The 15466-nt window shown below is 39.6% G+C and overlaps 1 protein-coding gene across 9 annotated transcripts in view; it reads right to left on the bottom strand.

The window, feature by feature from the left end:
- rasa4 (RAS p21 protein activator 4) overlaps positions 1-13197 on the bottom strand; it is a 31720-nt gene extending 18523 nt beyond the window's left edge. The window contains exons 1-5 of one of the 9 annotated variants that reach the window (XM_058382794.1): positions 13007-13197; positions 12756-12897; positions 8498-8554; positions 6084-6197; positions 5785-5846 (exon numbers count right to left, since the gene is read on the bottom strand). In XM_058382794.1, the coding sequence (XP_058238777.1) occupies positions 5785-5846; positions 6084-6197; positions 8498-8554; positions 12756-12820 (298 nt within the window). In that variant the 5' untranslated portion in view covers positions 12821-12897; positions 13007-13197. The other 8 variants (XM_058382797.1, XM_058382798.1, XM_058382799.1 and 5 more) reach the window with 8 other exon arrangements.
- Positions 13198-15466: the final 2269 nt, after the last annotated feature.

The following is a 15466-nucleotide window of genomic DNA, read 5'->3' as shown; positions in this document are numbered from 1 at the left end:
AGCTCACTCAGTACTAAAAAATGAACAGAGACGTGCGTCTGAGATTCAGATATGAGCATTTAGACAGTTTAGAAGTAAAAGATAAAACATAGAGCTCTTTGGCAGTATGCTTATATGAAACTCATCATGTTTGGAGGTTTGGAGTCCATTACAGGAAGTTGCAAAACATAAGGGAATTGAAGACTAAGAGAAAGTGGAAGACATTGAACCACAAATGCCAAAGCTTATTATTTTCATTTTTCTGTAAATATATCTTTATCATACTCTGTATTGGAATTTTTTCTTCAAACAAAAATACAAAGATAGTTTGCCAAGACATATATAACTGCAAATCTGCCATCATATCATTTGCTCTTTGCCTCAGGCTTTAAGAAGCTTCAGTCCAATCGATTAAATTCATGTCCACAGCAGACCTGTAAGCTTTAGCAGAATTACATGTTGGAGTGAAGACCACTAAGGAATAAGACTCTATAGACAGATCCTGAACTGTAAAAGCAAGGTCAAGACAGAACACATTGTTACTCTGTGCTTAGGAAATCAATCGACCAAGAAACGAGAAACGCAGCACGATAAATAGAGGCCACACTATCTCAGTGGATTCAAAGGTGCTGCATTAGTGACCTGAAGGGTTGAGGTTTTAATCATAGGACTGCCACGTTGCTTTTTATCCAAGACCAATAATTCTGGATTGATGATATAACTTACTTCAGGGGACAAAAATGCCTATAAAATTAAGATTAAAGATCCTAAAGCATTATTCCAGGGCTATCCAATGTGAGCGTAAGGAATAAGAATTAGAATCATTTCAGTCCACTTATTTTTTACACAGAAAAATGATTTCAAACAAGATTGTGGAGTGTAGTGGGCCACATTGGCTTAGTGGTAAGCCTTGCACCTCCGGAGTTGGGGTTTTGTTTCCTGCCTGCAAACTGTGTGTGCAATTTACATCTGCTTTGGGGGTTTCTACCGGGGTTTTCCAGATTCCTCCTTCAGTCTCAAGTCTTATGGGCTTCTCAAAATTTTCTGTACAGTGTGATTATACCCTGTGATGGGTTTACAGTCTTTACAGGGTGTCCCCTGACTTGTGTTCCAAAGGTCGCCTGGGATGGACCCTGGGTTTCCCTGTACAAGTGGCACAGAAAATAAATGGACTGATTTTGGGATGTCTGTGTATTTGAGCTGAATTATTAAACATCTCTCCCTGTTTATCGCAGTGGAAAAGTTCTCGTCCTTATTAGTATTCCAAGTCAGCCTTGTCATGGCCCATTATGCCTTTGTTGCTCCATTGAGTAGCCTGACCATAAATTGCAAGGCAGGCCTTGTCAATTTTACCGTTTAACTTGAGCGGAGAGAACACTTCTGTCGTTTTAGCACGCATCACTCCAGGGGGTTTGAAAACGCGGCAGCGATTTCCCGAACGTGACACAGAATCGCATTCAGCGTTTGCTTTGAACCTGTGTTACATTAATGAGCTCGGCAAATTTAGTCAATTACTATTTGCCCAACATTTCCAGCCTGCATCCCTGTGGTCTAGAAAAGGCAAAAACATTGTAACAAGAAAAGAAAAACAATAAATTAAATCTCACCCAGTGTCTCATGGGAAAGCAGAGCAAAACCGTTGTTTGTTACTCAGTCCTGTGGCACCAGTTAGAGGAGAAAATTGGATTTAAAATCACTGTAATAACCACCAGACGGGTGTGTGTGTGTGTCAGACACCAAGTATGGGATTTACACTATCCAACTGCGGTGGCAGGAGAAGACATGACATACTAAATCAGCTAAATGAAATATCACAGGGGGCTTTTTTGGAACTCCACTGACTAACTTATCGGTGTTATGACAGATTTCAGCTGTGAAAGGTCTGGGATATGAAGCTGTGAAAGTCTACAGGCAGTGACAACACACACACACATACACACACACACACACACATACATACATACTGGGGGATAACCTTTAAAATGTTTCTGCTTCAAACGGGTGTGTCTGCATCCAATGGCATCTTTTTATGTCCCGGGGTCAGTTGCTATTGATCTAATGATCCCAGAGCAGCTAACACTAAAACATACACAGCTACGTTTACACACAGTCAAATATTTTAGAGCTGATTCAGGAAAAATAAGTTAAAAAAGGTAAACACCTACATCAAATACAAGTCCACTACACTAGTCCATGTGAACGAGCTGTTATTATAGAAACGACATCTAAGAATCAATCTAAAGCTTTTATGTTATAGTCAAAGCGAAAAGGTTTATCATGATGCATGTTATGCTAATGGTATGACTTTAAATATGAACTTTACATGCTTATGCGATTCACTGACCTGGAACTGTGAGATACAGTTTGCCTGGCGCTTCCTTCTTCCTTCTCACATTTCATCCCGTCTCATCATGACGCCTGCGTCATGCTCCTTAACCACATCACTTTTCATTATCACTACAGTTCCCGACTGCAGTCAGTCAGGCCGCTGACTATTGCAGCATATGTCCCAGTTTTACACGGGCAACCAGAGAAGCTAGAGCTTACCACTCATTTCTGTAGGCATCTCTATAGGTGGCAAAGCAGGTGTAGGCTTAACCTATTAGAAGAGCCATTATTTGTGATTTCAGCTTCATTTTCAGTTCTCACTACTCCAAAAAAGGTTAGCTTCCTGGAGATAGTGCTCTAGTCACTTTGCTAGTTTCCAGCTGGGTAACATATTCACACCCTGTCAACTGCAGCGTGGGGAGCGTGCTGCTATTTCCATGCCCTCCTCAACACGGCCTTCTCATTAAGCCATACAGGCGTGCCTTGGGAGAAAACGAGAGTACAAAAGCTGTCTCGTTCCATGGAGAGAGAGAGAGAGAGAGAGAGAGAGTGAGAGAGCGAGGAGTAGAAGGTGTGCATATAAATGCCTGGTGCTTAAACGCGCCATCAGGACTAATGCGATGTAGAACACTCTCTGATTTGCATTACATGTACACAAGTAATGATTGGAAGAGGTTCGAACGGTCAAGCTGAGTCGGAATTCCAGGAATGAGATTTTAATCAAATTTGGCAGCACATGCAAATGAATGTGATTGAGAAAAGTCCTAGGAGGATGTGGGCTGCATCTCTAAATAAAGTGAGATCAGTATAAAAGGAGCTAAGACAGTATATAAGAGATTATATATTGAGAGTATATTGTTAGTAATAACCACAGAATTCTTGATTCTGATTGGTCACAATACGAATTAAACTTCTAACACGTTATCATTTCTATTATAGCAACTCGGTATAAATTTGTAATTATTGACATGGTGAAATTTTCTGTAAAAAAAAAAGTATTTGTTTGGCATTATTTCATTTTTTAAGGAGTCTCCAGTGACAGTGGTTACTTGAAGTTTTCCGCTGTGTGAAGATCTTCCTGAAGGAGGATTTAATACTTTGTGCTTTCTCAGTGATGCTCCAGTCTGCATTTTTTATCTTAATATCAAGAGAGAAAGAGAAGCTGATGAAAAGAATTAACTTGCGGACCACAAAACTGCAGTAAAAGTAAACTTCAGTTTTTGATTGTTTTCCTATAACAGCAAGTCCCATTGTGTTCCCTTCACTGTTACCACATTGTAAGCTCTTTCAACAATGACATCCACATGATCCCTATAACAATTGACAAAAAGTCTTCTAATCATCCTCAGAGGTTTCAGATGTTTTTGTGTGGGGGATCTGAGGAACTATGACAACCGCATGATATGAACAAAACAAGGCAGGCCACGTTTTTTTTTTATCATGTCGCATCAAGAGTTCACCAGAATAATGACTGAGGCTTAAAGGGACTAATGCAATGTGCGATTGACTCATTTGCATTACATTTTCACCGGTTTTGATAAAGGTTTCAGCTGGAGGCTGGTATTTTGAACGACAAAGAATTAGAATACAACAGGAATTTGAGTTGCTGGACACACACAGATGAGCTATAACACCAAAACCACCTGCATAATGTCCTCCTTGTGCTTCAATAAATGCCACAAGACCTGAAGGTGTGGAATCTGGCACCAAATTGTTAGCAGAAGTTCCAGTTCCAAGTCAGGATGTTACAGTTAAGTGGGGCTTCCATAGATCAGACTTATTTGCCCAGAACATCCCACAGATCTGGGGAATGCCTTCTTTCCATTATGGTTTCAACTCTTCCCTTCTTAAGCGACGTGCATGGATCTGATCTCCAACTTGATGTAAAACAAAATGTGATTGATCACACCAGGCCATCTTTCTTCCACTGCCTCGTGGTCCAGTTCTGATGCTGACATGCACATTCTTGGGGCATTTTGGCGATGAACAGGGGTCAGTATGGGCACTTTGACTGGTCTGTACCCATGCAACTCCATACTGTGTGTTCTAACACCTTCCTATCATACCCAGAATCAACATTTTCAGCATATTTTTTTTAAAGTAGCTCTTCTGTGGGATAGGAAGAGACAGGATAGCCTTAATACCCCATGAGTTTTGGGTGCTCATGAGTCTGTTTCCAGGAGTCTGTTTCCAGTTCAGATTGCCCTTCCTTGGACCATTTTGGTATGTACTAACCTTATATAGAGAGCACACCACAATACCTCCTTATATATGTGTGTATATAACTATGTAAACAAACAATAAATGTACTTTAGACCTCACCCCCACTACAGAAACTTTACCAGGTCAAGCGACACAAATCTTTGCCGAGCCACCGACTGAACAAGGTTCTCCTCCACTTGAGATAATATCGGCTGCCACAGCGGGCTGTGACTCAGTCACCTCCGTCTTTAGCCTCCTGAACATCAATTCCAGGCCTGAGCCCTGCCCCTGCATGAGTCAGCCCTGACAGCTTCAAGCCTCCTGGTGAGACTACTAAACTATTTGAAGTGTATGCACTTCAGAGGTCTGCTTCTTCCAGAAGACAGAAGCTCGGATATAAAACTCGTGCCCAAACAATTGGCATGACTTATGCTGTTAATTTGAGCTCTGTGGATTTGTCTAGACAGCAGGGCGAGTCTACTTTCTATGTTGCAAATTACAGCCAGTCTAATTCACATAGTTTTCTGGATTGCAGTTGTTTATGCATGCATTTTGGAGGGCAATGTTAGGGTTCTTGACAAACTTACTGGACAAAAACTGGTACATGGGTTGGTCATGGTTGGTGCTACACTTAGATTAGGTTCTTACCTAGCATGTCTCCATGTTGATTTTTGTCCATTGACTCTTCTAATTCTAATATTCACATGATACCTTTATCAACTGACAAAAAGGTTTTATTGTGGGGGATTTAAGGAAGCATGGCAACCACAATATCTGAACAAAACAATGCAGACCTTGTCAAACCATCATGCATATTATATAACATATGAAGACATATATGTCTTAGGTATAAAATAGCAAATTTTTTATGTTGACTCCTATATGATTGATATCTAGGTAAGAGTTACTGCCTTGAGCAAAATGAGGTCAAAAAATTCTATTTCAAATTAATAAATAAATAAATAATACAAGGCATTTTGCAATCAGTTTATATACAATGCCTTTTTTCTTTACTGTGCGTCTCTACTATGTAGTGGAAAAAAAACCAACTTAGACAGGAGGAAGTATTCCAGTCAATTCAGGGAAGTGAAACACTATCTTGGCTTCATGTATTCTGTAGTTTTTTGGTGAGTTTGCAAAAGGTTGGAAATGTAGTGAAAAACCCAGACTCATGATCAAATCATTGTGGGTGATTGTGAGCTGTCTTGCAATATCATTGTTATGGTAAAAAGAGTAAATGTCTTGAGAAAAAAATGTCAGAAGGAAGTGCCTTACCTTGTGGCTTGCCACTGAGAGTCTCTTTGCTGATCGAAACTTTTCCTATAACATCATCACGGCTGGAATGGAGCCAGATCAAAAATCACGTGAGCTTATTCACAGTGTTAATGAATCCGTTTATATCTAAGTGGTCATATATTCAGAACGCAGAGTATAGCAAGTTCTAATTTACAATATAGCGTAGCATATGAGTTATTAGCATAATAGCACATTATGAACAATTACGATGAAACTGCTAAAAACTGGAGAGGACTTGTGTGTGTGTGTGTGTGTGTGACGCACATTGAGACCCTGACCTGAGATTGTCCTCATCCATCACATACAGGGACACGGTATGAAAAGAAGGTGGAACATGGACATTGTATTCCTCTCCCCAGAAAGGGGACAGCGTCTTCCATATCGTTGCTGTCCTGAGAAGAAAAGGCGTGAAAGCAATCGCTGCTGAGAAAAATTAGCACAATTTTATGTTACGGTTTGTTTTTCTTGCTCTTTACAAAGTATACTACATGGCCAAAAGTTTGTGGACACCGGACCATCGCATTCACATTTAGTCCCTGCTTTGCTTTGCTGTTATTATCCTCCACTCTTCATGGAAGGTTTTCCCATCAGATTTTGGAGTGAGGCTGTGGGGATTTGTCGATGTCAAGGCCTGGAGTCTAGTCGATGTTCCAAAATCATCATGGGATTAAGGTCAGAGCTCTGTGCAGGACACTTGCACACCAAACTTACCTTCATGGAGTTTGCTTTGTGCACAAGGGCATTATCATGCTGGAAAAGGTTTGGGCCTTTTAGTTCTAGAGAAATTGAAAACCCACAACATACCAAGACATTCATGCCAAATGTGTGCCTTTATCTTTGTGGAACCAGTTTAGGAATAAAACGTAATAAGGTGTGATGGTTAGTTGTCCACAAACTTTTGCCACATAATTGTAGATATAATTAAGGGTAGCTCTACTCTCCAGTTACAGTAAGGAAGTGAAGCGAAAAAAGAAATATATAAATAGTACTGTGAGCATTTAATGGCCAGACTCAATAAATTATAAATTATCATCGATCTGAAAAAATGTAAACACATGTAACCTTCCCAGACTGAGTTACGGTTACTATGGTGACTTGTACTATACGGTTACAGTTCCAATAGTGACATGTACTGTAGTTACTTTTGTTTTGGTCAAGTGTCCTCTTATGTCCACCCTCAATACATTCATTTGCTTGGTGTTTAACTAATTTATTTGTGTATAAATACAGTATATACAGTGTGTATTCCTTTGTTACCTTTTAATATACACTGATCAGGCATAACATTGTGAGCACTGAGAGGTGAAGTGAATAACACTGATGATCTCCTCATCATGGCACCTGTTAGTGGGTGGGATATATTAGGCAGCAAGTCAACATTTTGTCCTCAAAATTGATGTGTTAGAAGCAGGAAAAATGGACAAGCGTAAGGATTTGAGCGAGTTTGATGAAGCGCCAAATTGTGATGGCTAGACCAGTGGATCAGAGCATCTCCAAAACTGCAGCTCTTGTGGGGGTGTTCCCGGTCTGCAGTGGTCAGTATCTATCAAAAGTGGTCCAAGGAAGGAACAGAGGTGAACCGGCGACAGGGTCATGATCGGCCAAGGCTCATTGATGCATGTGGGGAGCGAAGACTAACCCGTGTGATCCGATCCAACAGACGAGCTACTGTTGGTCAAATTGCTGAAGAAATTAATGCTGGTTCTGACAGAAAGGTGCCAGAATACACAGAATACTGTTTTGGCAGCAAAAGGGGGACCAACACAATATTAGGCTTTATGTTATGCCTGGTCAGTGTAAGTACTTGGTTTATTTTGTATTACGTATCTTAATCTAAATTAAAATTTGACTAAATACTTTCTTGCCCATATTATTTGCTCTTAATAAACACCCAGGGCAGTCTCTTGGACTGCAAAGCAAACTCGGTGTGCAATAACTCAGCCAGATATTGAACAACCCTTAGCAACACAGAGAAAGCAATAACTGAAGTGATGATAAGATCTCAGTCAGTGATTAGGAACACATGACGAAAATTCAGCTTACTAAAGCATTAACCCGAGATTCTTGTGTTTTCCTTCATTGCACTCTGGCTTGGAATGCCAGCGTAAACACAAAGCCTGGAAAAAAAAAACAGAGCCGTCTCCAGGTTTCGGTGGAATGCCGTGTGTTTTGTGATTCATATGCACATTTAATTCCTCATGACTAAGCGCTCTCATTACTCAACAGTGTCTCAGTGTCACCACAGAATGTCATTTCACCGTTTTTAATTACAGGATATGAAAGAATCCCATTTATAGGCTATTGCAATGAGAAACAGCAGCGTTTGAGTCATTCAGTGCTGATACTGATGCAATGACACCTCCTTAATGGACTTTTCAGCATGAAGCATGATTCATTCTGATTTGCTGAGGCCTCACCCGGGGGTCTCTGTATCACACGGGTGGGGTTGAGACGTCATCGATAAATAAAGCGATATTTTATCGCAGCGCACAACACAACCAATTACAGCATCTGCTGTTTTCCGCACTGCTGCTCTCAGCAGTGTATTCTGTGCAAATAATAGCCAGGATTTCAATTACGACGAAGACTGGAATGAAAATGAGCTTGGGTGCAGAGAACCTTTTAAAAACTTACAATAATCATGAAGAAGGGTCCTGAGGAAAACTGAGGAATAAAATCAGGCACACTGTACCTTATTATGGCTTCGTTGTCAATTCTCACAATGCAGTATGGGTCACTGCTTCCGGTTCTACAAGAGAAATAATAACAATAAATAATGTTAAAGATTATGTATAAGGATGTCATTTCAAATTGGGTCGAATTAAGAAATAGGCATAATTTAAAACATTCCATCTCAATATTTAGCTATAATGACCTAGATTTTGTATATTAAGCTATTTAAGCTAAGTCCTATTCTTATTAGAATGGCACAATGCTTTTTTTTTTTTGGATATTTAAGACTGTAGGCAACCACAAAACACAGGATTTCTTTCCAGGCCTATAATGAACAACTTAACACAAAAGCTGGGATTTCTTTTCTTTCCTGCACCTATTGCTCTTTCATCCCATGTGCCACAGGTAGAAACGTGAATCCTTTGGTGTGTCAAAGCCTATGCCAAAGGCTACGCCTACGTGAAGGAGTCCCTTAGTGAAGCCTTTGGAGAGCATCAGTTCAAAGCAGCCTCCAGGCAAGATATACACATAGACCGAGTTACAAATGGGTGGTGTGACAGGCAGATAAATTGATAGATGTTTCTGACTGCTCAGTCCAAAAAAAAAAAAAAACGTACTTTGTCCTTAGTCATCAATGAGACACAAGTCTAAAAACCGAGCACTGATGTCATCACAAACGTGACTCTTTTAGATGTTGAGTGTACCAGTAAAATCTTTATCTTTTTTTCCTATACAGTTCCTCAGAATATAAATTGACACAGGAAGGGATAAAATTAAGGCTTGTTACTGGAGATGTTTTCTGAAAGGGCCATATTGAGTAGTGTTTATTTGTCATGTATACATTAGTGCATAGTGAAATTCTTTCTTCACATATCCCATCTTTGGAGGGTTGGGGTCAGAACGCAGGGACGGCTATGGTGCATCACCCCTGGAGGCCAGGTCTTGGGTTTTTGGTCAGGGTGTCAGTTTGGCGCTGCTGGAGCTTGAACCCTGCTCTTCTGATCAACAATCCAGAACCTTAACCACTTCAGCTACCAACACATATATATACATAAAATAGAGCATGTATACATGTAAGGTACTAAGGAACTTTTACACCTGCACCTGATGATGGGAAGCATCATAGCCTGGTTTGGAAACAGGATAGATGGGCTCTCCAGATGGTGATGCGTTCATCTTAGTGTGCTCTCAGAATTGAGCTCCATGTCCTGCAGTTTATCCACAGTAAGCTGGACCAAAGCCAGAAAGAAAGTGAAGGACCTCAGCCATTTAAACAATGGTTACTGCTCTCGGTCAGGGAAGCGCTTGAGAATGAGGAGGAGCTTCTTCATACAGGCCATTTGGATCCTCCAACATAAATACACACAGGTCTGCAAAACTTTGTATTGCTTATATTATATCTATATATATTCACTTGCAAAGAAAGATTTTCTCCTGCTAAATCACATCACCTCTGATGTTGTTTTTCTGCACCGGGTATTATTAGTAGAGTCAATCAAAACCCCTCATTCTGTCTGTGTGGTGGTGTTTTTTTTTTCACTCTAGCAGTGGCACGCTTGCTAACCTAATCAGAGTAATTAGAGACATGGAGCAGTGGTCTGTTCACAACTAATGCGTGGTACACAGACGGAGTGCTGGTGATATCACTCCATGAAGACCTACGTGGAGAGAGTAACGACTTCTAGAGGTGTGTATGTATATGTGTGTGCCAGTGAATAAGGTGATTCATCTCTGCCTGTTGTTATCAGAGTAAGGGTGAAAAACTGTCTGTCAGACTCAGGTGTTACAGCAGACAGCTGCGTGGCTTGGCAGTTGAACCGCACGCGTTCGACTGCACAGTGCCTGCAGAAAGATGATAGCGATGGTGATGTGCATGCACACACACTCATACACACACACACACACTCACACAGACACTCACACGCACACATTTTCATCTTATGATCCTTGTACAGACCTTCCACTGATGTTATTATTATTGCAGCTAATTAATTCAAGCCTAAGCCTAAATCTCACCCTAACCTTAATCTCAGTAACGAAAAGAAAACCTTTTTAAATACTGTTGCTTTTGTAAAAATAAATGAAAAAATAAATAAAAAAATAAAAAAATAAAAGTGTTTTTCCCACATGGTCACATTTGTTCCCCAGAAAATGAAAACATACACTCCTTCCAAAGCACACACACTTTCTCTTGCTTACACACTCTCTTTCGGAATGCACCTCTGGACAGTCTTAAGGAAGACAAACTCCAGCCACCCGTCCTGTAACAAAGCCAACAGCAGAACTTTTTCAAAGCCATTTGATCCGTCTGCTTATAGAATACCGACTGATACTAAATGCCAGAGGAAGCTGGCTCAACTACGTTTCACTACATTTCGCAAATGAAATGATGCACAAGTGAAATTTTGAAATGGTTTCTTATCGCCAGTGCATGACGAACACATGACTCATAAAGAGACAAGCTAGACTTTTAAGTCCTTTTCAATACAACTGCTCTTTTCTTTGAAATAATTCTGCAGATGGAATGGCATTTATTCTCAAATTCCCAAGTGCAGGGTGTGTGTGTGTGTGTGAGGCCTGTCGGTGAAGCCGCTCGGATGCAATCTGTCGCCGCTCCGCTTGGCAAAGTCACCACAGTGTCAGTGTAAACACTCCACACGACATCTGTCCCTCAGTGGCAGCATACACACACACACACACACGGTGGAACTTCACCATGCCTACAAACAAGAAAACAAAAACTGGGGCAAAATCTTCAGCACTGGCCATCTGAAATTTCTAACTAATGCCTCATTCGTGAAACTGCAACACAGAAGGACACTGCCCGAGGCTGTGGGCAAACATGGGTTTCATAACCAATGTCCATGAGAGCAAGTCAACAGAGATAAATGGGCAGCCCGATCCAGGAAACACGCCTGACTTTTTATCACCGTGTCACCTGGAGCGAATGTTTAAAGACTAATCTGACGTGTGCTTACATGCTAATACCAAACAGTTCCCATGAAAAGTGCACTCACTGAGAACACTCCATTAGGAGGAATTAAGCTCCATCGGCCGTGCTGTATTCAACAGACACATTATTATCAGACTTGACAGTATGCTCTAAACAGTGAGTGATCCTGTTTTAAATTTTTTTTTTTAGAAATAAATCTAGGCTATTTTATAAAACCTTTTTACCCCTGTGTGTTCAATAGAGCCCATACCTTCCTTCAAAAATCATGGGAATTTACATCTTTAACATCTATCTTTTACATGTGTTAGAGCACAATCCTCAATTTATAAACAAAAGGGAATTTAACCAGGTTTTTTTTTTTTTTTTTTTTTTTTTTTACATGTGTTATAATTAGAGCCCACTCCTCTATTTATAAATAACGGGAATTTACATCTTTAATTTTATTTAGACTTCTCATTACATCTTTATCAGTACAGACTGTAACAATTAATTGCCCACCATTTATTATAGTATCCTTCTAATTTCCCCCATAGGAAGCAGACAGCAAAACAGTACATATATTACATAAACATTAATCAATTTAGGGTGTTGTTTGTGATTCGAAACCAAATTAGGAAATAACAAGCTCTTTTTAAAGAGTGCCATGCCTATTTTTGGTCACGCTTGGATTCATGTTGTCATTTTATAGCATGTTACGTGATTGAACTAAATATTGACATATTTGTTTCTATCAAACACTGATAGGAATAACTGATTTTAAAGTGCAATTTATGGATGGGTATGGTCATTTAAATATATACATATATATATATATATAAAACAATAATAAATTATATATAAAAAAAATAAATAATAATAATAATAATAATAATAATAAATTATAAATTATAGGAATAACAATTTTCAAAATAATTAAATACAAATTAAATAAAATAAAAAAATTAAATAAAATAAAAAAAATGAAAACAACACTAGCAGTGCGATTTTGTGTAAATATTTTTATGTAAATATTCTAGATATAACAATATAACAGTGTAATAATAATACATGTCAAATGTAATTACATATCATATATCTAAAAAGCAATGGGCAGCATGGTCATTATATTGCTGTATTTTTCTGACCCTGAGAATTAAAGCTGCATTGTTAATCTTGACATTTTATCCTCAGCCTGTATAAAACCCTGTTTATTTATTTATTTTTTTATAACAGTGCCATTTCCCCATGTTTATGACACCAAATCCAGTGATCCTTGATGAACTTTTTCCCCCCCAAAGGATTCTAACACAAATCTCCCCAGAACTGATGTTAAACTGATACTCACATGTCCTTGATTGGCAAATTTTTGCCTTCCACGATCCGGATAAAGAGAGTGCTCCTCTTGGCCATCTGTAACGGCGTGCCAGCTCTCACGGCTCGGTGTGTTTCGATCCACTAACAGGTGATGTTGTGAGCATGGCAAATATCTACACAACTCATTTTAGTCAAACAGCTGATACACACACGCGCGCGCGCACACACACACACACACACACACGCATATGCGCGCGCGCTGGTCAGTACTGACAGATTTACCTCCGGACGACACGCTCGGTGCGCGTGCAAACCCCGAGTGAAGTGAAGATCCGGGTTGCCAGAACGGAATTAATCAATCCATCCCCATTAATCCCTTTTAAAACCCTCGTTCAGTTCACTTTAATATCAGCTCCCTTTTGCTAAATATAAACACACCCGACATCATTTAACCAGCTAGTCAAAAATGAAACCACCCGTTTTTAAAGAAAACGCCAGCATATGGCAACACCGAAGGAGGGCGTGGCAGCCTTTGATATCTTCATCCTCTCCACAGGAGCGACGCCTCTGTTCTGTCAGGTTGCCTTAACGTGAAGTCCTTCTATTTTAATAACAGATGAATAATAAATTGACTAAATTTCCAATAATAACCCGGTTTGTGTATGTATACTGTATGCATCTCATGTCTAATTCTCTAACAGCAGCTCAGGCTGACAGATACTCCAGCTGCAAGGCAACTAATATGCTTATATTGCGGTTCTATTACATTACATAGCTTTTATATAGTGAAAACTTACCTCAGGACTTGCATGAGAGTCGATTCATATAATTGGATTAAATCATACTGTATAATCATTGAGGCCAGCATGGTGGCTTAGTGGTTACCACTGCTGCCTCACAGCAAGAAGGTCCTGGGCTTGAATCCCGGGTTCGAACAGGCAGTGGAGTTTGCATGTTCTCCCCGTACCTGCGTGGGTTTACTCCGGTTTCCCCCAAAAACTTGATTGGTAATTCTAAATTGCCCCTAGGAGTGAGTGGTTGACTGTCTATATGTGTGGCCCTGTGATGGACTGGTGACCTGTCCAGGGTGTACCCCAGCCTCTCGCCCATTGTGTGCTGGGATAGGCTCCAGCAGATCCCCGTGACCATAATTAGGAATAAAGCAGGGATGGATGTATAATCACTGAAATTGTGACACTTCGTGTAAAGTGATTTATTTAACAGTAGGTTTTCCTACAATGACATGAAAGTTTTCAGAACTGACAATTTGGGGTTCTATTTCTTTACATTCAGATGCGTTGCAATATTTGATGCAATATTTGAGCGTTGAAAAGTTATTGTTATTTCAGCTGTCTAACACTGTAGGTTGAAGTTGAAACGAAATCATTTCAGCTTTAATTCGATGGCCAAATCTGCTGAATAGTGTAGAAATTACAGCACCTTTTTAAAAAAAATATGTAAATGAAAACTGAAAGACTGCACTGTTTATATTGGTTATTTAATATCAGCCCCGATAAACAGTGCTAGACAGCTAAAAGAACAAATAACCGCAAAACAGAACATACTTTCAATGTCATAGACGTCGTCGTTGTGTGTGTTCAATGTAGCTTGTTTCTTACAAAGTTTAAAACACGATTTAAGAAACAGTATAAACAACAACAACAACAAAACAGCTTTAATAAACATGATGAGCTGCATTATTTCTCTATAAATGAGACACTTGATAGTGGTGGAAAATCCACAAAGTGCTGACACTGGAGACTCCTTCCAAAACAAATAACATCCCTTTATTAAAAATGTCATCAGTTGTTTTTCTTTGTCTGCTTTTATAAACCTGTTTATTATTAATAATAGCGAATCTGTATTTAACCGTGGAATCCTTAGATCATTGAGAAGCATGTTATAAATAAGACATAGTAGTATTAGTAGATTATATAAAAGCCCAAGTGAATTAGCTGTTTCTATAGAAACGAAAATGTATCAGAGCGAGAGCATTCATATAAATCTTGCGGTTGGACTGCTGTCAAAAACTGCTGTTTATAGAAGACGAATCAACACCTTCTGACATGTCGGGAGTGAGAATTCAGCAGCGCTGTGCTTACACATACTGTAGCTATACTTCTGTGTATATGGTTGCATTTGTTATCCTGTACATCATACACAACAGAACAGTTTATAGGAGGAAGGAATTTGGAATTACATCCATCCATCCATTGTCTATACCCGCTTTATTTCTAATTAGGGTCACAGGGATCTGCTGGAACCTATCCCAGCACACACTGGGAGAAAGGCAGGGGTACACCCTGGACAGGTCGCCAGTGCATCACATACAGACTCACACTCACACTCACTCCTACGGGGAATTTAGAATTACCAATCAACCTAATCTACATGTTTTTGGACTGTGGGAGGAAACCGGAGTACCCAGAGTAAACCCACGCAGGCACAGGGAGAACATGCAAACTCCACACAGAAAGGCCCCTGTCTGTTCCAACCCAGGACCTTCTTGCTGTGAGGCAACAGTGCTAACCACTAAGCCTGGAATTTCTGGAATTACCATGAGGGCATTTTTGCATTTGCATATTCATGAATATTTATAAAGTCCTTTGATAAATAAAATGCATACAGAAGTCATTTTGTCAGTTTAAAATAATATATATCCTTTCCTACAGTGACGATTCTTATTACTGTACACCATGTTTACATTTTATCCATTTCATTTTTATTAAATATTCACAGTTG

The sequence above is a fragment of the Hemibagrus wyckioides genome, linkage group LG28 (genome assembly GCF_019097595.1).
Source record: "Hemibagrus wyckioides isolate EC202008001 linkage group LG28, SWU_Hwy_1.0, whole genome shotgun sequence".
Taxonomy (NCBI): domain Eukaryota; kingdom Metazoa; phylum Chordata; class Actinopteri; order Siluriformes; family Bagridae; genus Hemibagrus; species Hemibagrus wyckioides.
This window is presented reverse-complemented; position numbering and strand designations above follow the sequence as displayed.